Consider the following 26,280-nt stretch of genomic DNA (forward strand, 5'->3'; position numbering starts at 1 on the left):
AGCAGGTATAACTGCTACATGGTATTTCACTCCCTGCCTGGGATTTACAACAGTGGAATTCAGGGGCAGCTCAGCCCTTGAGAAGAAGGCCGTGGGGGAGATGTATCAATCCTTGTGCATACTTAGAGTTAACAAAACATTCAGAGCAAGGAATTTTTTAATTAAAGTAAGTTTTACAACATCCATATAATTACTTACATATTTTCCACTCCCTCACATATTTTCTTGGGTTACCCACCCTTGTGATGCATTCAGTAGCAAAATCAGTGAAATCAGCATTCCCTTCTAGTCATCAAGCAAAACAGGTCATCTCTGTACCTGCTGGATTGTCTGGTGTCCCCCCGGAGCATCTCATTTCAGTTTAGGTCTCTTCCTGCTGCCGTATTTCCTTGTTTTGCTCCTGGGTGGCTTCCACTGACCCGTCGGGAACTTCTCACCATGCCAGTTTCTTTACTTCTGTTGCTGTCTTTTGTCTGTTGCACTTCTTGTGTTTATTCATCATTCATGCCTTGAGAGTCATGCCAAGATTCAGCCCTTGTTTTGAATTCAACTAAAATTCATTGAGTATCTATTTTGTACCCTACATGGAAATAGGCTGTATTACTTACATTATGGAATCAAAGAATAAGGTTCAGAAAGGTTTTGTGTTCAGAGTGACAAAAGTAGTATATGAGAGAAGGAATCTGAATGAAAATCTGCCCACTTTAAATTCAGTTTTCTTTCCACTTTAGCGCAACTCCCATTTCCTCTAGGTGTGCCAGGGTTTTGGGAACCTCTGATGACATGAACTGGAAGGCTTCATTAGGTCATGCTTAAGTCTGTGCCACTGGGCATCATCCTTCTGCTGATGCAAGAGGCTGCTGGAAGCAGTGTGTGGCAGATATGCCCCAGGTACCAATCTTTGGGTCCACCTGGAGTCCATACTGCCAGCTCCTGGCCTATAGGATGGAGAAAATGCTGTTATTTCACTGTTGATTTTTTTATTTTAAAGGACTGGTCTTAAAAGTAGATTTAATAATTTAGGGAAAGAAACCTCCACTCATTAAGAGGAGCGAACTTATTAAAAGCAAAGAAGTGAGGGGAACTCCCTAACTTCAGTTTTTTTCACAATATGATTTTATTCTTTCGTCAGAAAGGTGTTACATTGAATAAATAGGCTTTCCCTTTTAAGTTATAAGGCTGTATGCTTCTGTCTAGGCAGGCCATAGAAATTGTTTTTCTTTTAAAATTACTTCTTTAATAACCCTAATGAAAATGCAGGTGGTTTCCATGAGTTGAAAATTAGGCCATTATTTGGTTAATTATATCATTGGTGATGAGAATATTAAAAATAATTCATTTGCGGGGATTTCCTGGCAGTCCAGTGATTAGGATGCCTCGCTTCCACTGTAGGGGGCACAAGTTCAATCCCTGGTCAGGTAAATAAGATCCTGCATCTTACAAGCCTTGCAGAGTGGCCCCCAAAAAAATTCTTTTTGGGTTTTACAACAGTTTAGAGATTCTGTGAATCTGTATTTGATGAGGTGGATGATTATGTCCAAGACTTTAAGATACAGTGTGAACAGCAAACTTAAGAAGATGAGGAAACTATTCACTTTCTGCAAATTTGAAATGACTGTAGCCTGGGGTTCAAATTTGAACTCCATAATTAAACACTTGGATAAGCTTTGACTGGTTACCTAGCCACTCAGCCTGTTTGATTGCCTATTCAAATAGAGATTATATTTACTCTCTGAAGTTAATGAGGCTAATGAAAACATCAGTTCTTTATCTAATACATAGCAGACATTTTGAAAAAGGTAGTCAACTCCACCTCCATTTTAATTAGTTGAGCAATTACAACTTCTAGAAAAACAAATTTCCAGGTGGTGCAGTGGTAAAGAATCCACCAGCAGTGCAGGAGGTGCAAGAGACACAGGTTCAATCCCTGGGTCTGAAAGATTCCCTGGAGGAGGGCATGGCAACCTGCTCCAGTGTTCTTGCCTGAAAAATTCCTTTGTAGGCTAACAAAGGAGCCTGGCAGCCCTATAGTCCATGGGGTCTCAAAGAGTTGGAGATGACTGAGCACATACACAAAATACACACAGAGAAAAACAAAATATTTGCCTTATTAATGGTAAGGTAGTATCTATGGTTTTTCCAGTAGTCATGTATGGATATGAGAATGGACTATAAGGAAAGCTGAGCGCCGAAGAATTGATGCTTTTGAACTGTGGTGTTGGAGAAGACTCTTGAGAGTCCCTTGGACTGCAAGGAGATGAAACCCGTCCGTCCTAAAGGAGACCAGTCCTGGGTGTTCTTTGGAAGGACTGATGCTAAAGCGGAAGCTCCGATACTTTGGCCACCTGATGCGAAGAGCTGACTCATTGGAAAAGACCCTGATGCTGGGAAAGATTGAGGGCAGGAAGAGAAGGGGACGACAGAGGAGGAGATGGTTGGATGGCATCACCGACTCCGTGGACACGAGTTTGGGTAAACTCTGGGAGTTGGTGATGGACAGGGAGGCCTGGCATGCTGCGGTTCATGGGGTCGCAAAGAGTCGGACACGACTGAGCGACTGAACTGAACTGAAGTAACTTCATCTTTCTATACAAAGGCTTCATATTTGAAAACTAACTACATTACATCAAAGTTTTTATATAACTCCAACTTAGAAAATAAAAATAGGATATAAAGCTCTAATGACACCCTTTTAAAATCTCCATTAGGGAGAGTAAGTTTAGCATATTAAAAGACATGATTTTTTTTTTTAACAGGCATTTTTATTTCTCTCACAAAGCATATTTTGGAATGATCTTTGAAAGGCTCCTGCTTCAATTGTTAATCCATTTTACTCAGTGATTATAAACATCAAAACAGTAAAAATTAAGTGAAATAGGAAATGGCATATTCTGGTACATTCAGTTGTCAGTGTTAAATAGGAAAAGTATCACTTTCTCCACCCATATGTTTTCTGGTCTGTATATTTAAACCATTCTGTTGAATTTGAGATTATATTGAAAACTGTATGCCAAGTGTTTTTCTGATAAAAGAGAAATCAGTTAAATTACTTTTTATTTCCTATTATATTATTGAAAGACATTCCAAACTGTACTAATTGCTTTACTTAAGTGCTAAGAATGGTCATCATTAGAAACAATAGTCTCCTCTAGTGCTGGAAATGTAGATCAGATATGAAGAAGATTCGGCTAACTGTATACTGTCTGTTGGACACAGCAATCAACTTGTCAATAGATTTTCCCTTTATTTTAGAAAATGAGTACACACACAAAAAAACCTCCATTTAGTCAAGGTATGGGAAAATTAGCATCAACATAATTATTATGATATAAATTTACGAGTAGTTTATGTTCGTGTAGAAATTTGAAAAGTGCAGAAAAATTTCAAGAGACAAAAAGTCACTCATAATAACAACCAGGGCTAGCTCTAAAATTTTAGTGTTGCAGCAGCAGCAGTCTTTATATAGAATTAAAGGCAATTTTTACTAGTTTAAGATTTTTTAGACCTGTTTAAGTTGATGTTTTACTTTATTTGTATTTCCACTTTAAGTTTTAGAGAAATCATTTTAAAATGGATGAGAAGAATAGAAATGAAGCTTCCCTTATGGCTTAAAAAAAATCTGCCATTCACTTAATCAACATTGCAGTATCTTATTGGGGAAACAGAAAAAAATAACAAATTATTTTTTAAAGTTTTTTTATCCTGCAAGAAACTTATGTATAAATATATAAAATAGTAAATCATATACCTGCTTTCAGAATTTAGGGAAAAGTTTCTCTGAAAAATAGAACCATTCAGAAGTCAAATTGTAAGAGATTTTTATTTTCACTTTATTGTCGGACTTGGAGTATTGAAAGAAAAATTTTAGTCACAGTAATTTTTGTTGATTTGCTTTCAGGGTTTTCCACTGCAATAAGGAATGTAAGCCTAACTGATAAATGCATTCATGAATTATCAATGTTTGCTTTATCTTACATAGGTTAATTTCTTTTTTTTCTTCTTTTTTTTTAACTGAAGGATAATTGCTTTACAGAATTTTGTTATTTTCTGTCAAATCTCAACATGAATTAGCCATAGGTATACATATATCCCTTTCCTTTTGAACCTCTCTCCCACCTCCCTCCCCATCCCACTCCTCTAGGTTGATAAATTCTTTTAACTCAGAATGATAAATTAAGCTTATAACACCTTTTATTTCTTAGCTATGAAGTTAAATTATAAAATTACTTCTATATATTCCTAGTGAAACACCAGGCCAGAAAATATTAATAAGTTCTTGTTAGATTTCATCTATGTTCTTTTCAAATTCGTGAAATTCCGAAAGGAAAGGTAATGAAAATACTCCCTTTGTAAACCTCAGATAAATATCATGTATATTTTGTGCATTGATAGTGTAGAATTTTCCTTTCTGCTTTATAGGAATGTTGTTTTTTTTTTTTTACTTTACAATATTGTATTGGTTTTTAAAATGAGTCCTGGCCTTTTTTTTCCCCCTCAAATGCCTGTGCTGTTTTCTCTCATGCATTTAGTACAAGAATGATTTACTAAGTTGACAGTACATTGGCAGCTGTGTTTAGATCAGAGGGTTTTATTTTTTTGTTTTTTGGGCTTTTTTTTTTAATCGTGTGTGTGTGTGCATGTGTGTGTTAACCTCAGAAGAAAAACTGTAATAACTAGTGCTATTTTTTATTTGCTTACATATACTGCTATTTATTTAGGTAACCATCTAATGTATATTTCTAGGTTTATTGTTTTGAATCAGAAACTGCAGTTCCTAATTCATAAATTTGTAGTGTTGAAGGGATAGGATACTTGTAAGTACTGTAGTTTTTATTTTATCATGGAGTAAGTAACAAAGTAGCACAAAATTATCTTCATTAAAAGTAGAACTCAAAAGTGAGTTCCTTAAAATGTTTAAAAATTTACCTAGTGAGTTCCCAAGATTCTAAAGCAAAGATGAAAGAACCAAGCGTGAATATTAACTAAAATTTGTCCCAGTTCTATGATAATTCATATTCAGCAATAATTAATAAAACCATTTCTTTTATCTACATACTTAGATTCATACAGCTTTATGGCACGGTGGCAGGTATGTTGTATCAACAACTTAAAGGTAAACTTAAAGGTAATAATTTCCTTTCTCACAGTGTCTTGAATGACAGTCACAAAGTTACCATAATAAATGAATTTCTTTTCTTATGAAGTACCTCTACAGAAATTTAGAACAGTGAAACAAGACCACACTAATTCACTAAAAAGCTTAAACCTTCTTAAGTAAATACCTTTTTCAGTACTATACATGTAAGATGAGCTAATGGCTAAAGAAAGGTCACTGGATCGTCTAATGAATAAATAGGAGTAGTTTCTAATTAGCACCTTGTTCCACCACAAATTACTTGTGAATTGGGAGTAAAAGCCTCTTTGTATATAAATTATAAAGGAGTATAAAAGCATAGTCTATGATGATTGCTACCAAAGTGAGTTTTAAAGGACACTTTTTCCCCCTGAATAGATGAGCACTCATCTGCAAATGTATTTAACCTCTTAGTGACAGGTTTATCTACAAGGCAATAAAGAATAGAACTGGGATCTTTAGTGGAATAACTGTTTACTCTTTCAGAGAAATTCTGATTTACAGTTTGTCAGTAGGGAAATAGCATCACATCAGAGGTGAAGTGTCTAGTATGCTAACGAATCTTGTTTTAAGCTATGGTTATAATTAGTTTTGGAGAAGGCAGTGGCACCCCACTCCAGTACTCTTGCCTGGAAAATCCCATGGATGGAGGAGCCTGGTAGGCTGCAGTCCATGGGGTCTCTAATTCAGACATGACTGAGCAACTTCACTTTCACCTTTCGCTTTCATGCATTGGAGAAGGAAATGGCAACCCACTCCAGTGTTCTTGCCTGGAGAGTCCCAGGGACGGGGAGCCTGGTGGGCTGCCATCTATGGGGTCACACAGAGTCGGACACGACTGAAGTGACTTAGCAATAGCATAATTAGTTTTATTCTACATTTGAAAATCAAGCTGTAGTATAATAATAAATGTCAACTACTCATGTCCAAATTACTGTAAATATTGAATTGTTAGAATCTGGAACTATTGAGGTTATTCTTTGCCCGAACTTCCTGTTTTCACCCACCTCCCAATTACTTGCAGCTATCAAAATAATTTTAATCATTTTCAGATACTTTGCAGAAGAAAAGGGAGTTAAGCCCTTCAGCCAAAAAAGATGTTGCCCCTCCTCTTGTCTTCATTTATAGCCCTGCTGGGCCCCCCTATTCTAGTCAGGCCAGCATTCTTTCTGAGCATCACTTTTCTGCTATAAGATCTTAAAACATTTATTCAGGTCATTCCACGGTGCTGATTCTGTGTTCTTGCCTGTTAAGTCACATCAGAGAAGCAGAGAATTTTAGAGTTGGAGGAAGCCTGAGAAATCAGTTGCTAAGCCAGGTTTATTTTACCAGTGATGAAATGTATGACGTTAGATAAATACTTTTCAGATTAAAAATTAAACCCAAATCTCTGGACTTCTAGCCTTTGACCTGCTCCACTATGGAATGTTGCCTGCAGATATGCTCAAGTAGACATACGCAGACATCTGCCTACTCTGAATAACACTTGACATGTGCATTTTCCCACCTCTGTGTCCAGGCTTTTCACCAACTATGCTTGGGTATTAGTCCCTGGTATGTGGAAAAGTCATGAAGAGAGCAACCTGAAACATTTATCAGGCAGGGGAAAAAAGGAGGCAAGCATGCTCCTTAGACCTGTTTACAGTGGAAGTAGTAACTGTGTAGTAGTAACTGTGTGGAAGTAAATGCACTTTACTGCTTTTATTATTCTTTCAGTATCAAAATTCATTGAGTATCAGAAAAGGATAATGTGCTTGCAGTTTTTTAGAGTCGTACCTATAGAAAAGGAGAGCCCCACTATAGGACACTCTAAGTGTGACACAGGGTCTTAGTTTATACATAATAATTTTCAACTAATTGAAAATCATGTGACAGATAAATCGAAAATAGTGTAATTTTTGTCAGAAACCATTCCATGAAAAATCAGAGCCATTCCCAGTATTCTGCTAAATTGAATCTTTCCTCTCATATTCACATTTATTTTATTGAGAATATTCAAGTTCAATTTGAAATGATGAATGTACTGTTGATGCCTCCTTTGCTTTAAATATGTGTATTGAGAATTTTAGCATTGGAAGGACCTTGGTGACTCAAATGTCCCAACTACTTCATTTTATTGCTCAGGAAACAGAATTCAAAATGTGAAGATTCTTAAATGTGACAACAGAACTGATTCGTGTATGGTAGCATGGGGCTCAGGAACCTTGGCTCAGGCTAGTGTTATTTCCCCTAAATTCCTTGAAAATGTTCTCATTAAATTGTCTCTTGGCTCCATCTGTTTATCTGCCCATTTGTCCCTTTTTTCCTTCTTCCTCTTTTTTAATTCTTCCAGGTTAATTCATATCAGTCCTGCTTAAGTAATTTTCAGTGGATTTAATATGCCTACTATGAAATGGGTTGAAAAGAGAAACTGAAATTCTCACTTTAATTAGAATGCCGGTATCATCAAAGTTTTTTTCTTTTTCTTTTAGCATCTACTTATTCACCTTTCTACTGTCAGATCTGGACTGTCAGTTGATTTTACTGTACTTTCAAAAATCCCCATGTACTTTGTTAATTTAAACAATATAGATATTAGATATATTATCTCTACCTCTCACAGAAAAATTTTAGAGGTTGTCAATGAATTTTTATGTTTATATTGGTATAAGTCAACTGTATCAAATTTAGCTGGACTTGCATAAATCTATCTTGGTATGTAACCAATTACATGTTTTGTAGGTAAATTTTATGAAATAATTGATATGAAGAGTACATTGTAAACATAACCTGCTAGTTTTCTTCATTCAGTCATTTCATAAACCATCAGCAGGTATCCAGACTCAAGGCTAGGTAACACTGCACAGATTTGATTCTCTCATGAGTAATTCTCCAAATTAATAGGAATGACAAATCCATACATAAAGTATTATAATAAGACCATGGATAGAGATTTGCTTAGATCCCTGTGAGAGAGTAGGCGTGGGGCATCCAGATGACCTGCAGAAGCCTCTGGGGACCACGGTGAAGGTGGACACTGATCTCACATGCCAGGTGTCGTGTAGGTGACTGTGTTTACCTGATGGAGTCCAATATAATGGAAGTATTTCAAGGCCTACTCACCAGAATTTCACAAAACCCTCTGTGTCCTCCTCATGTCGTGTTGTGATCAAAAGTCTCTTGCTATCACGCTGAAATCCAGATGTTCTGATATGTACTATACCCTTTCTTAAAGGCTGAAAAGAGGATGTTTTTATTTGACCTTTGGGGGTCTCAGCCAGTGAACTTATCCTTCTCCTGAAGGGCTTTTATGTGCTGTGCAGTGAGTAGAGATTAAACTCTTACCCTCACCCTACATCAGACAGTGCCCAGGATCTTAGCACAATGTATGTGTGTGTATGTTAGTCGCTCAGCCATGTCCGACTCTTTGCAGCCACGCCAGGCTCCCTGTCCATGGGGGTTCTCCAGACAAGAATATTGGAATGGGTTGCCCTCAGTACAGTAGATATTCTTATTTAGAGTTGCATATGATCTTCCTAGCAAACCGTCAGGAAAATATTCATTGCTCTATAGCAAATATGAGAAAAGAAAAATGATACCCGATTATATTCTTATCTTAGAGGAGAGCTTAAAATGTCAAAAAATGGGAAAAGAATACAGGTTATCACTAACAATTCCAGTCAAACTGGTGAAGCAGGTTTTAGACATCTGGTGTTGATCTTGTCCCCACAGTGTCTTATCTTCTTAAGTTCCCTCAGTGGTAACTGGGATAAGCAGTTTGTTGTGGAACAAAAAATGTCAGGAAAAGTAAGAGGTGACTGTGGAGGGTTGGCTGGGAGTTTCCCTCATAGGGGTCCTTGTGTTGCATCTTCTTAGACTTGTGATAGTGATGTAAATGTTCCCACCATTAACCTTCTGGCTATCAGCCACTTGGTTATTCTTAAAACTTTTGGTACTATTATTTGGTACTGTTATTCCTTGGTTATTGTTAAAACTTTTTGGTACTATTCTGGTGTCCATATCAGGCGTTAAACACGTCCACCATGAGATGCATGATACCCTGCCCCCCTCCTACAACTCCTGCTGTCTTCCTTGGTCTTGGACCCTCCTTTTGCACAGAAGCATAAGGCAGAAATCTTTGCATCCTTGGATCCACTTTCATAATGCATTTTGAGTCAGTCACTCAGGCATTTTGCATTTATTTCTTAAATATATTTTGCTTCTGTGCATTCATCTCCCTGTCAGTGATTACTGCATATACTTGAATATTATAAAGTGAAATTCCCTTCACCCTGCAAAATTACTCTGCAGAAAAGAGGGGATCTCATTGTCCTGGTGTGAGTACAAAGCCTCTGCTATTTCTGGGAGCTTTCCCAATTGCTTTATTTTAAACAGCAGAGCACTGTGTGAGGAAGATGCATGGCCCAAAATGACCTTGTTTAGTGCGGCCAGATATTTATGGCGGGCACCTGACAAAATCTTTTTTTTTTTTAAGGATGTGGCAGTGTTAAAGATAGTGTGGGTATTTATTCCCAGGAACGTGATCTCACAATTATAAATGCAAAATGTCTTTATACATAAGCCTTTTTACTACCCCCACCTGGCAAAACAAAACGGAAAACCTTCACCCCTAAAATGTTCAGGAACTAGGGCTACTGAAAGCATGAATCTGCACCTACAAGACAAATGGAGATGTCAGCTATCCTAATTTTTACCAAATATCTGTGACTTAGGACTTTGCCAGTGACAGCATCAGATGGAAAATTTCACAAATGCTATACCTCTAGTGAAGATGAGTATGCTCTAGAAAACTGTCAGAGGACTGAAATACTGACCTGAGGTGATGCAGATACAGATGCCGGACATGCCTGTGAAGAATTTGAATCAAACTGCTGGGGTGACACAGAGGGGGAAAGTGATCTATCTGAATGTTTTCTATTTTACTATTAATTTCACTTATAATATGTAACTCAAAATAGGACTTCCCTCGTGGCTCAGTGGTAAAGAACCTACCTGACAATGCAGGAGATATAAGAAACACGGATTTGGTCCCTGAGTCAGGAAGATCCCCTGGTGAAAGAAGTAACAACCCATTCCAGTACTCTTGCCTAGAGAATCATATGGATAGAGGACTCTGATGTGCTACAGTCCATGGGGTTGCAAGAGACTTGGATACAACTGAGTGACTAAACAACAACAACTGAAAATAATAAGTCCATGATCTTAGATAAATATACATTCAGAAAAGTACATGAATTCTAAATATATAGCTCAGTGAATTTTCACAAAGCAGACAGTGTGGAATCAGACCAGGAATCAGAATGTTGCCAGCACCCAAAAATGTGCTCTTCTGCCCTCTTCCGGGAACCACCTGCTCGTCTCCCACTGCACAGGCAAGGTTGAACTGGTCCTGCCTTCTCTCAGCATAGACTGCACGTGCGTGCTCAGTCGCTTTAGTCATGTCTGCCTCTTTGCAACCCTGTGGATGGTAGCCCACCAGGATCCTCTGTCCATGGAATTCCCCAAGCAAGAATATTTGAGTGGGCTGCCATTTCCTTTCCCAGGGGATCTTCCTGATCCAGTGATTGAACCTACGTCTCCTGCAACTCCTGCACTGGCAGGCAGGTTCTTTACCTTCTAAGCCACCTGGGATTATCAAGACTCTTCCCAGGAAATCCTGACTCAGTAGATTCTAGTTGGGCCCCAGGAATCTGTGTGATGAACAAGCACTGCAGGTTCCTCTGACTTTCGGGGAAGTCTGAGGAATACTACAAACATTATTTTTGTGTTTGCCCCAGTGCTTTCACATGTTCTGTCTTCTGTCTCTGCTGCTCTCCTGTAGATAAGAAACATCCTTCCTCCATTGGAAGGAAACATCCACACAAATGTTGCCTCTGGGAATCTAGACTGACCCCTGCAGGCCCAGTAAATCACTCAGTAGTCACTAAAGTCTTATTCCTGGTCTTCCTCATAACCCTAGTCCATGGTGACTTTCCTCATCTCAGCTGATTACAGGCACTGGTTTTACCTTGAGTTTAAATGCAGAACTGGCTGAGGCTTCTGCATCATCCTATTCTATCATTACACTCGGGCCTGGATGACTGCAAAAGCCTGCTACTAACTAGCTTTCCCACTTGCATCTTGCATGCATGTGGTCAGAGTGATCATTATTTTAAAAACTAAGTGAACATCACACATTACTGCTCAAAATTCTCCACTGGCTCCCCGTTTGTCTCAGAGTAAAAGCCAAGTCTTCACAAGGTTCTGTAAGACCCATTGCCATGTGGCCCCTTCACCTTCACCCTTTAACCTTCTAGATCTCACTCTGCCTCAGCTATTCTGGCCTCCGTGCTTTTCTTAGATACACTTTCGCTGTAGGACTTTTGTACTTCCGGTTCCTTATATCTGAAACACTTACCCTGAGGAGTCTAGAGTGCCAACTCCACTTTTTTTCAAGTCTTGGCTCCTTCTGTATGAAGCCTATCTTGACCACCATATTTAAAAGTGAAACTTGGAAAAAAAAAAAAAGTGAAACTTGATCCATTCTTCCCACAGCTCCAGTCTCTTTTACCCTTTCTGTTTCTTCCGGTGGCATTCACTAACTTCTTATATACCATTGACTGTGTCATCAGTTTTATCTCTCTGCAGAATATGAGCAGAGAGAATGGTAGAAAATATGGTATTTTCTACCCTTGTGCTCAGGATGTATTCCCAAAGTAGTAAATACTCAGTGAATATTTGATTTGTTGAATGAAATAGGATGCAATAGATAAGAGATTTTACATAGTATCTCTTAATAAGCCATATTTTCATGAAGACTTTCCCAAGAAATGTTGCAGACTTTGACATTTGAAGTGAAGACTTGACACTGGGAGTTTAGATGATTTTGGGGGTGCTTATGTACTGCTGCATTAATTTGAAGAAGCCAGTTGCAGCCCAGCTCACCCTTTCTGAGTTGTGGGTGTGCTGCTAGATACAGGTTTTTACAAGGGGATTACTTGAGTTCTGGATTTTCCCTCTTTGTTGGCATTACTTGAAGTGTCCATAGAGGCAGGTTTCCATGAAGAAGCTACATAGCTTAAGAAAATTAAATAATGTCTTTCATGTTTGGTCCAAGCACATAGATTTTGAAAGTTTATGCATAAATTCTTAGGTTCATTAAAAAACCAATGTGCTTTTGCATATTTTAGCCCATCCAAAGAGCATTCTTATATGCCCTTAAATCAATTTTGGGATACCAGAAACCTACTCATCTCTGTCATGCATTATTTCCTGAAGTGTCATGATGCAGTCCATCTGAAATCTGATTTCTAGATACAAATATTACTTTAAAGGGTCTATTTTTATTCATCTGGTTTTAGAATAACTTCTGTTATTGTGAGTTCTTAAGTTTCTAATATATATGCATATGAAGTGTTATTCGCTCAGTCATATCTGACTGTTTTGCAAACCCATGTAGCCCACCAGGTTCCTCTGTCCATGGAATTTTCCAGGCAAGAACACTGGAGTGGGTTGCCATTTCCTTCTCCAGGGGATATTCCAGATCCAGGGATAGAATCCTGCATTGCCAGTGAATTCTTTACTGTCTGAACCACCAGAGAAGTCAATATTTGCTCATAGGTACTTATTTAGGCCTTTGAGAATGTAACTTTTACATTTTTAATGGGACGGAAGGATAATTTTTCTTTTAGCTTACAAAGAGATTAGGTGTAAAAATCTGCTGGCTCAGCAGGTTATTCTGTCATCCTGGCTCACCTAGCCTTTAGAAAGAACGAAAGTGAAGCCTCTCAGTCGTGTCTGACTCTTTGCGATCCCATAGACTGTAGGTTGCTAGGCTCCTCCATCCATGGAATTTTCCAGGCAACAGTACTGGAGTGGGTTGCCATTTCCTTCTCCAGGGGATCTTTCCAACCCAAGGACTGAACCCAGGTATCCCGCATTGCAGGCAGACTCCTTACCTTCTGAGCCACAAGGGACGTCTAGCCTTTGGTTGTCTCTAATTGTCTTCTTACTGCTTTACCTTTCTTAACCTCCTCTCCCAATCCAAATTTATTGATTAGAGACTTTTTATAAGAGTAAATCTTATACTTTGGTGTCTCCCAAGGTGCCTGGAATACTGCTGGGCTATGATAGCTCTGGGCATCCAAGAGAAGAATTAGTTCAGGAAAATGAGTAGGTTTCCTCTAATAATAAGAATGATTATTAGTAGCTCACCACTTGAAAGAGTGCCAAGGAGAAGACTTGTGTGAAGACATATATCTTAAATCAGCTAATACATGTTTGAAAAAAGGCAAATCTCAGTTAAATAGTATCATGAGGGAAAGCTTGGGTATAGTTTTATCCAAAATAGGAAAGGCAGTAAAGCACCAATTCAAATCATGGTTAAAATTTCCATTTAAACAACTTCACAAACTGTATGCGTTAGCAAACTTAAAAATAGACACTTGTGTGAACTATTATAGGAAGTTTATTGTGCAGTTAAAAAAAGTATAGCAATTGCCATGCAGTAGAAAAATACCTAATCAGACTGTCCTTTTTTCCTCTTGGCTTTCTGAAAGCGTCTGTATTTCAGGGCTATGATTTAACTAACGCTAATCTTAGGAGCCTATATGTATATTTATTCTGTTACCTGTCTGTTCTCTGGGATGTGTGAGTACCAGTGAGCCTAAAAATATGGAAATTCAGTTAAAAATACTGGGACTTAAAGGATAGCAGGCAAATGAGGAAGAGAATGACCTATAATCTAAATACATTCAATCATTTCACAAGTATTATTGAATCCTGCTAGATATTAGGAGTTGGGGGGTTGGAACTGAAGTGGTAGTAAGGGTTGGGGATATAGAAGAGAAGGAAAGGGAAGCAGCCAATCCCAGCCTTCATGGCATATATAGTTCATTCATTTAGTCATTCATTTGTTCATTCGTTACCTATTCAGTGCCTGTAATTCACTGTAACAGGGATAAATCAAACCAGACATTTTTTGTCCTGTCTGAACTTATATTCTGGTGAGATGGCAAGGCAATAAATAAAGCAAAAAATACAGTAGAAAGAGTTAAAGAGTACGGAGAAAAATGAAGTGGGGGAGGACCCTAGAAGCGTTGAGGGTGAGAAGCAGGTTGCAAACTTAGGTTGTCCAGGAAAGTTGTTGGTGAGAAGGTGTCTTTTTAGTGAAGATCTGAGGGAGGTGAGGGAGATAGTCACGAGAGAAGGAGCAGTGGGGGCACCGGAAAGAGGGAGTGTGAGATGCTGAGGTGAAAGCTCGCTGGTGTGTTCAGGGAATAATGAGGCTGCTGTGGCTGGAGCAGAAGATGGACGATGGGGTGAAGCCTCATGAGGCTTTGGGCTTCATTCAAGGCGTGACAGGGAGCCACTGGAAAGTGTTGCCCCCAGGCCTGCAATACAAAGATGTAATTTGGCAAAGGGAACTAACCACAGGACAGGGTTCTTTAATAATTCAATTCACACATACACTGTCGAGCAGACTGGAGATGTGGGATTGTACTGGAAGAAGTAAAACTGGAATGGGGTGAAAAGTCAAATCTGGACTTAACTGTTTAGGGGTTAGAGGTCCTAGTGGAGTCATGGGGAGGGAGCAGAGCTTGAGGAGACCTCGAGGAAAGATCGGGGCGGAGACACTGAAGGAGAGCCTTACGGGCACTGGAGTGGGGATCCTATGTGATCCTCAAAACGGTGATAATTGTCCCCCTTCTTTTGTCTTTGTACTTGTTTTATGTGGGTTGTTTTCTAGGGAGATATTTGATATTCTTTCTCAGACTTCATATGAAATGAAATGAAAGAGGGAAGGAAAGAAGGAAAAAAGATGATGTTGACTTTGTGTTAATTACTAACTTGTTCAGCAGAGGAGGGCAAGTTGGGTGGTTCCACCCCACTTCTGACTAATTAGAACCACAGTCAAAACTGTTCTTAAAGATAAATAACAATGATTTTAGGCCTAAAAATTCCAAATAAAATGAAACCTCAAAAGTATTGTGTTCTGAGAACTATGATGATTTCAGTTGATTTTCCTATTATGTCATTTGTCTTGCTATCCTAAAGATCTTCAGCCACAATTATCAAAGCATAGACTTGTTCATTTTAACTTTTGTCACCTGTAAAATGATAAAGACACTCACAAATCAGTGTTTTCACAAGTTGAACAGTGTGCCTGTCCTACCAAGACTCAGTTGTTTGTTTGTTTTTTAAATAAAGATAAAATTTTGTGTTATCATCAGGACTGAACGAAATTTCACAGAAATTCCAAAGAAACATTGCCCTCTTGGCTTAAGGTGTTAAAACGCTTAGCAGTGTTTTCTGTTTAATTTTAAAGTGTTGCTTTCTAATTCTGAATGGAAGCAGTTTACCCTAAAGTGTTATAGATGGTATGTTTTACCCTTAAGTGGATATACACGGGCTTCCCAGGTGGCTCAGAGGTAACGAATCCACCTGCAATGCAGGAGACACAGGAGATGTGGGTTCGATCCTTGGGTTGGGAAGATCCCCTGGAGAAGGAAATGGCAACCCACTCCAGTATTCTTGCCTGGGAAATCCCATAGACAGAGGACAGCTAGTGTCTTTGTGCCTTTCGAATGGAAGTCAGTTAAAATGGAAAATTGCTGTAGGAAGCTGGCGTGTTTTTAAACTCTTGAGTGTGTGTTGAGAGAGGTATGAAAACTCTTTCCATTCTTGACTGCATGGAAAATATTAAACTCCTTGTCAGTAAGCAGAGGAGATGATGAGTATTGTGGGTTTTCATCTTTTTCATATGAGTTCTTGTGATTCACATCCTGTCCTGGTTACAGTATTGGTCTGCATTAGCGATCTTGAATGCCAAGACTGAACCATTATTTTTAAAATTATTTTTCCTGGAACCTGTTTGGTGCTTTGAGCGTATTCATTATATAAGTTTTTTGCTGCAAAAGTTCTAACAGTATGATTTCATCTTGACTGATGACCTCGACTTCAGAGTATAAATAGAAAAATAGAGATAAGTGACAAGGATTCATTAGCAATCCTCCTTCTAAGCAAAACAGTAAACCTACCTAGATAAATCACCAGCCGCAAAGCCTGGAGAATGTGTGTTAAAGAATTAAAGGTAGTGTGGGTATATGTGTGTGTTTAATTGATACAAACATTTTCTAGAAGAACTGTAAGAATACAAAGATTCCATCTGGTCTGTTTTGCTGCCCTTCAAGTTTTATTAAAATAGGCTTATAGGTTTTACTAAACTATTAGAAAGTATATTCTCAACCCTCTCTCCTTTTTTAAGGGAAATTTTTTTTAAGTAACAAGAAACTGAGACCAATATTTTATTGCTGTTTCAAGTCTCTTCTCTCAATACATATGTTTATGTGTGTGTAAGTATAATTGCTTTGTTATTATTAGACTTTAATTGTAGGGTTGAAAGAGCTCAGGGAATCACCTGATTCATTTTCTGGCACTTTTAAGCTATCACAGACAGATGAAAAAATATTTTAGTATTTTCTAGCATTTGCTCTGTGCCCTGCAGTGTTTGAAGCAGTTGATGTAAATTAACTCATTTAGCCCTGACATCCACCCAAAGGGATGGGCACTGTTGTTATTCCCATGTGCCATATAAGGAAACTGAAGTGCAAAGAAATTCAGCATCTTGCCCTGTAAGGACTGGATCATGAACTTGAACCCAGACACCAGAGTGTGTGCTTTTGATCGTTACATTACCACCTTCCTCTTCTCTCTTTCTACTGGAAGTTCCATTTTTAAGGGTTAATTTTTACTCTCACTTTCCTTTACCTAACATGGTTTTCTCAGCCTGTAATGTTCCTTTTGTTTTCCTTTTTCTGAGCACTTCTCCAATCTTCTGTCAGTCACTACTGTTCCATTTTCTCACCTTCCTCCTCAGTGATATTCTGCAACTCGCAAACCATTTCTGAATTCTTAGGTTATGTATCAGGACTAGAAGCTGGCGCTTTAATAATGGCTTGACCAATTCTGAGTAAGTTAATATTAATAGTACAGTTACATCATGGTTTCTACACATACCCTGTATTCCTGTTTACCACATCTTTTTTCTGCTGCAATTTGCAAAAACACATTTTTCTTTTCTTAGGTTTTGCTATGAATGATGCCATTTTATGCATTCATGATCATGCCTCAGATTTCCCAAGACCTTTGATTGTGGACTGTAATCCACAGATATATTCGCCTCTTTGTGGACATTGTATAGCATCTCTTCAGGTTATTTATGAAAGTTTCCAATTTTCATGTATCCTAGAATCTTCTAGCTGTTGAGACAAGCTAGAATTTACACATCAAATGTGTAAATTCCCATTCTGCACATAATTGTCAGACAGCTGTGTGATTAAGTTTGGTCGATGAGTACTTTGTACCAGCTGTTTGCATGTTATCCTCCTGACTGAATCGCAGGCAAGAGAGTAAAGCGCAGAACCATGTCGCCCCGCCCCCCAGTTCTCCTCATCCTGTCCACCAACTCCCTGTGGACCCTCCACGCCAGTGAAGATGCATTTCTGCAGATGCAGATGTGTTTTCTGCTTCCTAAACCAAAGATAAGCATTACATGATGACCAAGTACCACGTAATGTTGAGTGATGCTGCTGTATTTTATTGTCAAGAATTTCACAGGATTATAATTTGTAAATGCAGCGTTTTCCCCACATTCTTACCTTCCCATGGTAATAGTTAATATTTAGAGTCTGAGGTGTCTGGGGATGATGATTAACAGTTCCCTCACAGATGTTTTCTTGACTGTGCTGCTGCTGCTGGGTTTTTTGTTGTTTTTATCTTGGGTGTTGCTAGCCTGCATTGTCTCCCCCTAGAGGTCCTGACCTCCATTCGGGAGCCCCTGCACTCAGGACCCCTGCTGCCACTTGGCTTCCTTTAGAGCACGATCTTGACTACATTGCCTGTTTACCTTTCTTTGAAAGTGATGCACATGCTTGCTGAAGTTGTCCATGATACGTCCCGTTAGTGCACTCATTTAGCATAATAAAGGTATACTTAAGCCCTATTACCTGGCATGTTTATGTTCCTGTGAGCCACTGCCCAGACTGTGGGGACTTTGGCCAGTGGATTGGAGATGAGGGCGTGTTTTTTCTATCAGCTGGGAGCTTAGATGTTCTCATGGCATCCTGTTCTCACCTGTGTATATCATGACAACATTGTAATTTATGTTTCCCTGTAGGCTTCCCCCACCTGACTGAAAATTTCAGAGACTATGAGCACACAGTTCTGGGCTTGGCTTGGTGAGGTTCCACAACGCTAATCTTTGTTTTCTGTGCCTCGTTCCAAATGTCATTCAAGATGGTAGCATTAGTACCAATCCAAGGAAACTCTTGGTTTAATAGACGTTTAGAAATTGGCCAAGAAATGTATATACTATACACCTGTATGTTTGAAAAACAATGTACTTTCTCAGCAGTGGACTTGGAACCAGCCTTTTGGAAAACAGCCGCCTTTGGCCCAGTCCCATCACTCTGCACTTTGTCCCTGTGCTGTCCTTCAGGAGCACCTTTCTCCTGCGGCGCCCCCACCCACCTGATTGTTCTTCACTCTCAAAGCCAGCCAGGAGTCTTCCCTCACTCCTCTTCCTTCCAGAGCTCACCCCCCTCTTTCACTGGGCTTAAATATACTTTTATTATGCCAAATGCAGTTAGCTCTGATTATTTAAAATTACTGAATCTATCTCCTGTGTTAGACTAGAGCTTCTTGAGGCGAAGGCCCATATCTATTCACTTTGTGTTTCTACTCGTATCCCAGTGCTGGGTAAAGTGGAGTTGGATGAGATCCCTTTATATAACAGCACTGCAGGAGAGGGAAGGATCATGTGGTGAAGAAAATAGGGACCCAAGTGGAGAAAGGAAATGGGGCACGGAGTTATTTGGGTGACTCTTGGGAGGCTGAGACGAGAGGGAAGATGAGTTTGGGGCAGGCCAGAGGAGACAACACCAGGCCAGTCTGGGTGGTGGCAGGCATTTTAACACTCGTGGACTGAGATGTAGAGGAGTAGGGGCTGTGGGAGTCGTAGATGGAGCCCTGGCAATAGCAGTTTTACATGGGAGGCAAGATGCGAGATGCAGTGTTGGGAGAAGGAGTAGGACCTTGGAGATGACGGCCATATTGGAAGAAGGACAGCCATAGCTGGCACCTGGCAGGGGGTGGGGGACGGGCAGTGGGGAAAGGTGGGGAGGAGGTTCAGGGAGGGGATTGCTGTGACCGTGGCAACTTTGGGTGGCCAGCAGTTTGGGGCAGTTGTACACACTTTGCCAACAAAGGTCCATCTAGTTGAAGCTATGGTTTTTCCAGTAGTCAGGTATGGGTGTGAGAGTTGGACTATAAAGAAAACTGAGCACCAAAGAATTGATGCTTTTGAACTGTGGTGTTGGAGATGACTCTTGAGAGTTCCTTGGACTACAAGGAAGTCAAACCAGTCAGTCCTAAAGGAAATCAGTCCTGAATATTCATCGAAAGGACTGATGCTGAAGCTCCAATACTTTGGCCACCTGATGCGAAGAACTGACTCATTGGAAAAGACCCTGATACTGGGAAAGATTGAAGGCGAGAGGAGAAGGGGATGACAGAGGATGAGATGGTTGGATGGCATCACCTACTTGATGGGCATGAGTTTGGGTGGACTCCAGGATTTGAAGATGGACAGGGAAGCCTGGTGTGCTGTGGTTCATGGGATCACAAAGAGTCAGACACGACTCAGTGACTGAACTGAACTGACACACTTCATGGGATCACAAAGAGTCAGACATGACTCAGTAACTGAACCGACACACTGAAGGGTCAATCAGTGATTGAAGATTGAATTGTATCTTAGGTAGCTGTGAGGAGCTGGAGGTGGTAAAAAGAACCCAGTGGCAAGCTTGGCTGAGCCTGCCAGGGAGTGAGGTCATCTGTGACCATAATGCTGAGCAAACAGGATTAAAGGGCACATCAGAAACTTGCTTTATCCTCTTCTCCTCTCCCCTGTTCCAACCACTACCCTGTGGGCTTGAGTTGTCTGTCCCTGCATGAAATCTAAGACAGACTTCACTATACTTTGTATCAGCTTCTCTCAGATTAAAAAAAAATTTTTTTTTTCTCAATAACTTTTATCGATAAATACAGTCTTGGTTTAGTAATATCTGGCCTAGTCCAGTATAATAATACTTTTTTTTTTCATTAAAGGTAAAACCTCTCTTGCAGCTCCTGTTTCCTGGAGATGTGCAGCCTGTAGTGAGGGAGGAAGTACCCAGGAGCTTCTCTCTGTTTTTCCCCTAAATCATTATCACTCCCTGCTCCCCTCACCAGATAACTCCCAATTCTTCAGAATAGACGGTGGAGGTGGGCTTGGTAAAGTGCAGGAAGGTCCTGTGGCATGACATCAGCTTGCCTAGGGTTTCCTGCCATGGCAGATGTCAATCCTGTGGGCTTCCCAGGTGGCTCAGCGGTAAAGAACCTGCCTGCCCAGCCAGAGATACAAGTTCAAGCCCAGGTCGGGAAGATCCCCTGGAGTAGGAAATGGCAACCCACTCGTTTTCTTGCCTGAAAAATTCCATGGACAGAAGAGCCTGGCAGACTATAGTCCACAGTGTAGCAGAGTCAGACACAGCTGAACATGCAGGCATGGCACAGGTTATAGGCTCTTCAGTGGGGACAGTCTCCCTCCTTCGTCTCTGTGGCCCTCTCGCCTATATTTTCTCTGACATGGGGAATACACCTCCTTTTTCAGCAAACCTTAGTATGCTGTTGCGTTTTCCACACACACCCTCTGCTCAGCTCATTCAGCTGCTGTTCTGTGCTCAGTCCTGTCCAACTCAGTGACGCAGTGGTCTATGGCCCACCAGCCTCCTCTGTCCCTGGAATTTTCCAGACAAAAATACTGGAGCGGGTGCCATTTCCTACTCCAGGGGATCTTCCCAACCCAGGAGTGGAATCCGTGTCAGGCAGCTCTAATGCACTGTCAGCTCACGTTGACTTGGCAGCACTTATGGGATCTCTGGGTGTAAATATTCTCCTAGTGCCTGAAAGTGAGGTGGGAGCTGGACACACAGACGGGGGTAAATGCCGTGCAGATGGTGGCTGAAGTGTGGAGAGTGGACACGCTCGTCCAGCGGGAGACAGGGAACCCCACAGAGACTCACATTCCAGAAGCAGGAGAACAAGGAACTGGCCAAGAAGGTGGAAGCCTCTTGCACAGTGTTGTTTCTACAGAGGGGCAGACCGTATAGGAGTCAGCTGAGTACTACGTCTATTATTGTTTCCATCTTTTACCCAGGTTAAAGGTGTGCATTTTCATTTTAATTGTGAAAGGACTCTAAACTATCTTCTTCCTGTTTTGAAAATTGATGTTGATTTTACTTTAGAATTTCTGATTTATTGAAGATAAGTTTTCAACGTTTTTTTTTTCCAGTTGTGTATGAACACAGATCAAGATTGGAGAAATCCTTGCAAAAGGAAAGACTTGAACATAAGAAAGCAAAGGAAGGTAAATAAATAATGTAATTCGTGTTTTACGTTTTTTATGCTCTTCTTTGAAGTATTATGTATTTGCTTTACTGTTTTTTTCCTTAGAAATTCTTCAAATCACCCGAAGTCCGTCAAGCAATATGCTATACATTGTGCAAGAAAATAATTCCTGCTCAAGATTGGATTTAGAATTTTTCATTTAGTTTGTGCCTCTTTGGGGTCATTCATATATTAGTTATATGCATTACTTTAGAAATAGCACACAGTTTTTCATTTGAATATCGTATATCTATTAACATCTGTTAACAGACATCTGGGAAAGTAATACCATGCAGTCCAGAATATGACAAACTTTATGTATACATATATATACATATATATATATATATGTATATATGCATTTATAGCATAATCGATTTCAATCTCATTGCATGACATCTTTTAAGTTATAGACCTGTTTTTCTCTTGTGCTAAAGACTTTATTGGCATAGCCGATTGGTTTGTTTTGAAAAATAAACATTTAGCACAGGTGTCAAATAAAAATCAATGCTGTTGATTTTTATCAGAATTTTTCTATAAAGCATGGACTTTGTATAGCTTGTGATTTGGAGTTACCTGCATTCTTATTTTCATTTATTCAACTTTTTGGTTAAATATTAGATTGAAGTGGTGTTTTGTCTGATTACTTTGGTATGGGGTAGAAGAAGGGAGAACAGAGGAGGACAGTGTGAGCTGGAATGTTTTACTGGGAAGTTTTAAGATTATTAAAATGCTCTGATAGGGTTTGGATTTTCCTTGTCTTCAAATGCAGAGTGATTTTGTAGAGCCATCTAGTGGATAATAAAGCTTTAAGAGCATTAAAGATGGTTTCCACGGCTTGAGTTCCTTTTCAGGTCCTGAATGATTTTAGTGTGCCATCTAGTGGCTGGCAATAAATCATCTCTGTCCTTAGGTGCACTGCATGGTTTTGGTTTTTTTCTCCTTCATTTCAAGGTGAGTTCATCACCAAGTCCACACTCTAAATGCACTTTTAGTCAGTTGACTATAGTGTGTATTTTGCTGATGCAAGATTCCCAACTTTAAGGTATGGAGGAAAACTTTTCAAGCATTAAAAGACAAAATAAAGTATATCATCAAGTAGATTGTTGAGGTCTGAGTAAAATGTGCCCTTGTTTTTTTTAGATGTTTAAAAATGCCACAGTGAATTAACTTATACTAATAGAGTTAATTAATGTAATTATGTTCTCCATTTTGTATTTTCTAGATTTTCTGGTTTATAAATTAGAAGCACAAGAAACACTGAATAAGGGAAGGGTAAGTTGTTTTTTTCTCCCTTAGTTTTTTATTTCACAAAACTTGACAGGGGGGGAAATAAAGTCTCCAAACATTTTACTCTGTTGATCATTAAGACTGAAATACATCTCCCTCCATCCTTTCCTTCCTTCCTTCCCCAAAAAAATTCTAAGAGGAAGACCTTAAAAATTGTTCCTTTAAAACCTACCTTCCTTTGCTTATCACATTATTGGCAATAGTGATAAATTGAAAATATCCTTAATATTCACAATAAAGAGATTCCTTTATTTATTCATCCGTAGTCTCTCTTTTCTATAGAATGTGATATTTAGTTTGATTTGCCTTTGCACCATGTTACTGTCACTTGCAGAGACATTACTGTGTAATGTCTAACACAATACCTGGTCTAGAGTTCACATGTTCAAATGTTCAAAAACATCTGTAAAATGAATAGATAAATAAATGATATTGACATTTTAAAAAAGTTTTAAAGTCCAAATTAACTAGGGAAAAACACTTTTTTCTCTTACTCTAAGAAAAACATATAAGTATTGGTTGACAAAAGCATTGGTGTTGTGGGGCATTAAAACTAAGAAGAGTCGGTTCCTTGAATAACTAGGAGGTTACTGGCTTTCACTCTTATCTTGCATTTTTAAAACCTAGTCAAAATCGTGTGTGTTCTGTTGTGCATTTTGTCATGTAATATATTACAAATTAAAGTGATAAAGTGATAAAAATAAAGTGTTAAAGCAAAAATGTGGTCCATTTTAGAAGTTGCAAGAACATGAAAGAAATAAATGAAGCTGTGCTTATACTGCCGATGGTGTAAAGTAAGAGGCGGGGCACGTAAGATAGAAAAACACAGCAGCCTGGGGAGAGAAAACTGGCAGGTGTGGTTTGTACACTGACCCGCTGTGGCTGCCCAGGACTGGACATGTGTGAGCTCCAAATGTGAAGATGCTCCACTGGTACATAAGAACACACTGCTGGAGCACGGAGTTCAGCTGGACACTAAAGCTCAGGGTTCTGTCCTGGCTCTGCTACTAAAGGAGATATTTGCCCTAGGCCTGTTCCTTAGCCTTTCTGTTTCTCTCTGTGAGCTGGCGCTGTAGTAAAGAATTTGCCTGCAATACAGGAGATGCAAGAGATGTGTATTCAATCCCTGGGTGGGGAAGATCTCCTGGAGGAAGAAATGGCAACCCACTCCAGTGTTCTTGCCCTAAAAATTCCACGGACAGAGGAGCCTGGAGGGCTGTAGTCACTGGGATCACAGAGTCAGACATGACTGAGTACACACACACAGTCAGACATGACTGAGTACACACACACAGTCAGACATGACTGAGTACACACACGTACGCACAATGTATGTAGAATTTCTTACCCATGGAAACTCAAGGAAGAAAAGTGCCTTTTCTCTCCCTTTCTGGAACCCATTCTAAGCTTGTAAGGCCTGGTCTCTGCTGGTTTCTCTCCTGTTCCCCTTGGAGCACCAGGCACAAGGTACCAGCCATATGCGGTGCTGTGTCTCAGGACAAGCTCTCCTCTGCCTCTGGCCTCAGTTTTTCTTCTGAATATGAGAGTGGAAGTAAATCACCTCCAAGAGCCCTTTCAAACTGTGGTTTTATAATTCCATGCCCTGCTTTTTCACCATTAAAGTCTAGCAAACTTAGAGGAATGTAAAACTTCATTTCTACTATGAAGTAAAGAGAGGACCTCAGAAGCATCCTGGCTCCAGCTTAGAATTCATTTTTACTTACACACGTGAACAAGTGAAAACCTTTCATTAAGAGTTTTAAGTTCTGTTTAACAAAAGAGCCAAATGTGTTATCTTTTTGTTAATTATTTGCTTTTCAATTTACAGCAAGATTCTAATAGCAGGTACAGTGCATTGAATGTCCAACATCAGATGCTGAAGGTGAGTAATTTAGACATATTCTTCATGAATGAATGAAGGGGTTAACTAAGTAACTTATGTGATTAAGGAAAGTTTACAGAAAATTGATTTGTACCATGATATGGTATAATAAAGTCATTTTTGGCTAAAGGTGATATATAATTATAATGCTCCATTATGTTTATCACCTGATTACAAAGGACATATTTAACTCATTATTCATTTTCTTATAAATCAGGGTCTCTGGTCACTTAATTTTTGAGTTTGTTCTTTGTCCTTTAAGGATTTTCGTTTGTTTTTATCTAATTTCTCAGAGTGGTTTTTCTTGAAATTTTTTTTTTTTGTAATCTTAGACACAGTGGAGGCAGTAGAAGTATTAGAATGCTGTCTTCCTGTTACTAATGTGTCATAAGTGGCCCACTTACACAGGAGCACAATTGATATTTAAAGATATTCCTTCCTTGGTTCTTGGATAAAACTCATTGTTGTGTGTCAGGAAGACTGAAGAAAAGAGAGAGAGAGATGCACTGTTTGTGTCAGGCCAGAAGAGATGAGCAGCGGCTATTATGCTAGCCACACAGCAGGAACTCTCTGCCGTTGTCTCCAACAACCAGTGCCCAGCTTTTTGTTTGGTGTTCTTTGCTCCTGTATCAGTAGGGTGTATGCCTTTTATTGAAACCAGAATCTTTACTATTCTCAGGAAAGCAATACATGAATTAAAGTAGACCACCCATTCACATTAAGCATTTGGAGACTATAGAATTTATCTAGGTTGTGATTACAGTATTATAATCTTAAGTAGTATAAGAATCATTTTTACGAATAATCGATTTCTTTTACATCCCCCAAAGGGAAAAAAGTCTTTTTTTCCCCTTCTTTAAACTGGGTTACCAGAAAGGCTGATAATCAAAGAAGGGAAATAAAAAACATTGCTGGGAAAACATCAGATTGAAAGGCAGTCTAGAGGCTCCATGGAGGGGTAATTTTTCCATTAGCTTTACCTAGTTTCCACAGTAACTTGAGTCCCTGGGAATTTCCCCAGATCCCTTCCTTTTCCATCACTCTTGTAAACTTCCAACTTCTTGTTGTTCACATTAATGTTAAAAATTAAGGGAAAAATTATTTTTGGCCACGATCCCAAACTATTCATTTGAAATGGAAAGGAAATGGAAAAGAGCTGCACAGATTTAAAGCAGTCAGGAAAATGAAGCCTACTTCATCTGTGCTTACTTTCTTACAAGAGAAAGGCTGTGCTATCGAGAGACAGACTGATTTAGAGAATGCGTTAGTGCAAATTCTCTGTGCCCAACGCACAGTGAGGCCAAACAAACCAAACCATCAAAGTTTGGAGCAGAGCAAGGTTTATTGCAGAGCCATGAAAGAGATTGGTAGCTTATGCCCTAAAAAGCCCCCAGGCTCCCCCAAGGGTTTGGCAGAGCATTTTTAAAAGCCAGGTAAGGGAGGGGGGTTGCAGGGTCTGTGATCAGCTTTTGTACAAGTGTCTGATTGGTTGACGGTGAGGTAGCAG

The 26,280-nt window shown here is 39.4% G+C and overlaps 1 protein-coding gene and 1 long non-coding RNA gene across 5 annotated transcripts in view; one reads left to right on the forward strand and one right to left on the reverse strand.

The window, feature by feature from the left end:
- The window catches only part of GOLIM4 (golgi integral membrane protein 4), an 83,827-nt gene that overhangs the window by 24,285 nt on the left and 33,262 nt on the right, over positions 1-26,280 (forward strand). For all 4 annotated transcript variants that reach the window (XM_061416747.1, XM_061416725.1, XM_061416736.1 and 1 more), the window contains exons 2-4: positions 21,507-21,581; positions 22,827-22,876; positions 24,720-24,773. In XM_061416747.1, the coding sequence (XP_061272731.1) occupies positions 21,507-21,581; positions 22,827-22,876; positions 24,720-24,773 (179 nt within the window). The remainder of the gene's footprint in view (positions 1-21,506; positions 21,582-22,826; positions 22,877-24,719; positions 24,774-26,280) is intronic.
- On the reverse strand, positions 140-11,660 carry LOC133247681 (uncharacterized). The gene is made up of 2 exons (XR_009736468.1): positions 11,532-11,660; positions 140-938 (listed from the first exon to the last, which is right to left on the reverse strand). It is a non-coding gene; the product is annotated as an uncharacterized LOC133247681 (long non-coding RNA).

Source organism: Bos javanicus, chromosome 1 (genome assembly GCF_032452875.1).
Source record: "Bos javanicus breed banteng chromosome 1, ARS-OSU_banteng_1.0, whole genome shotgun sequence".
In the NCBI taxonomy this organism is placed as follows: Eukaryota; Metazoa; Chordata; class Mammalia; order Artiodactyla; family Bovidae; genus Bos; species Bos javanicus.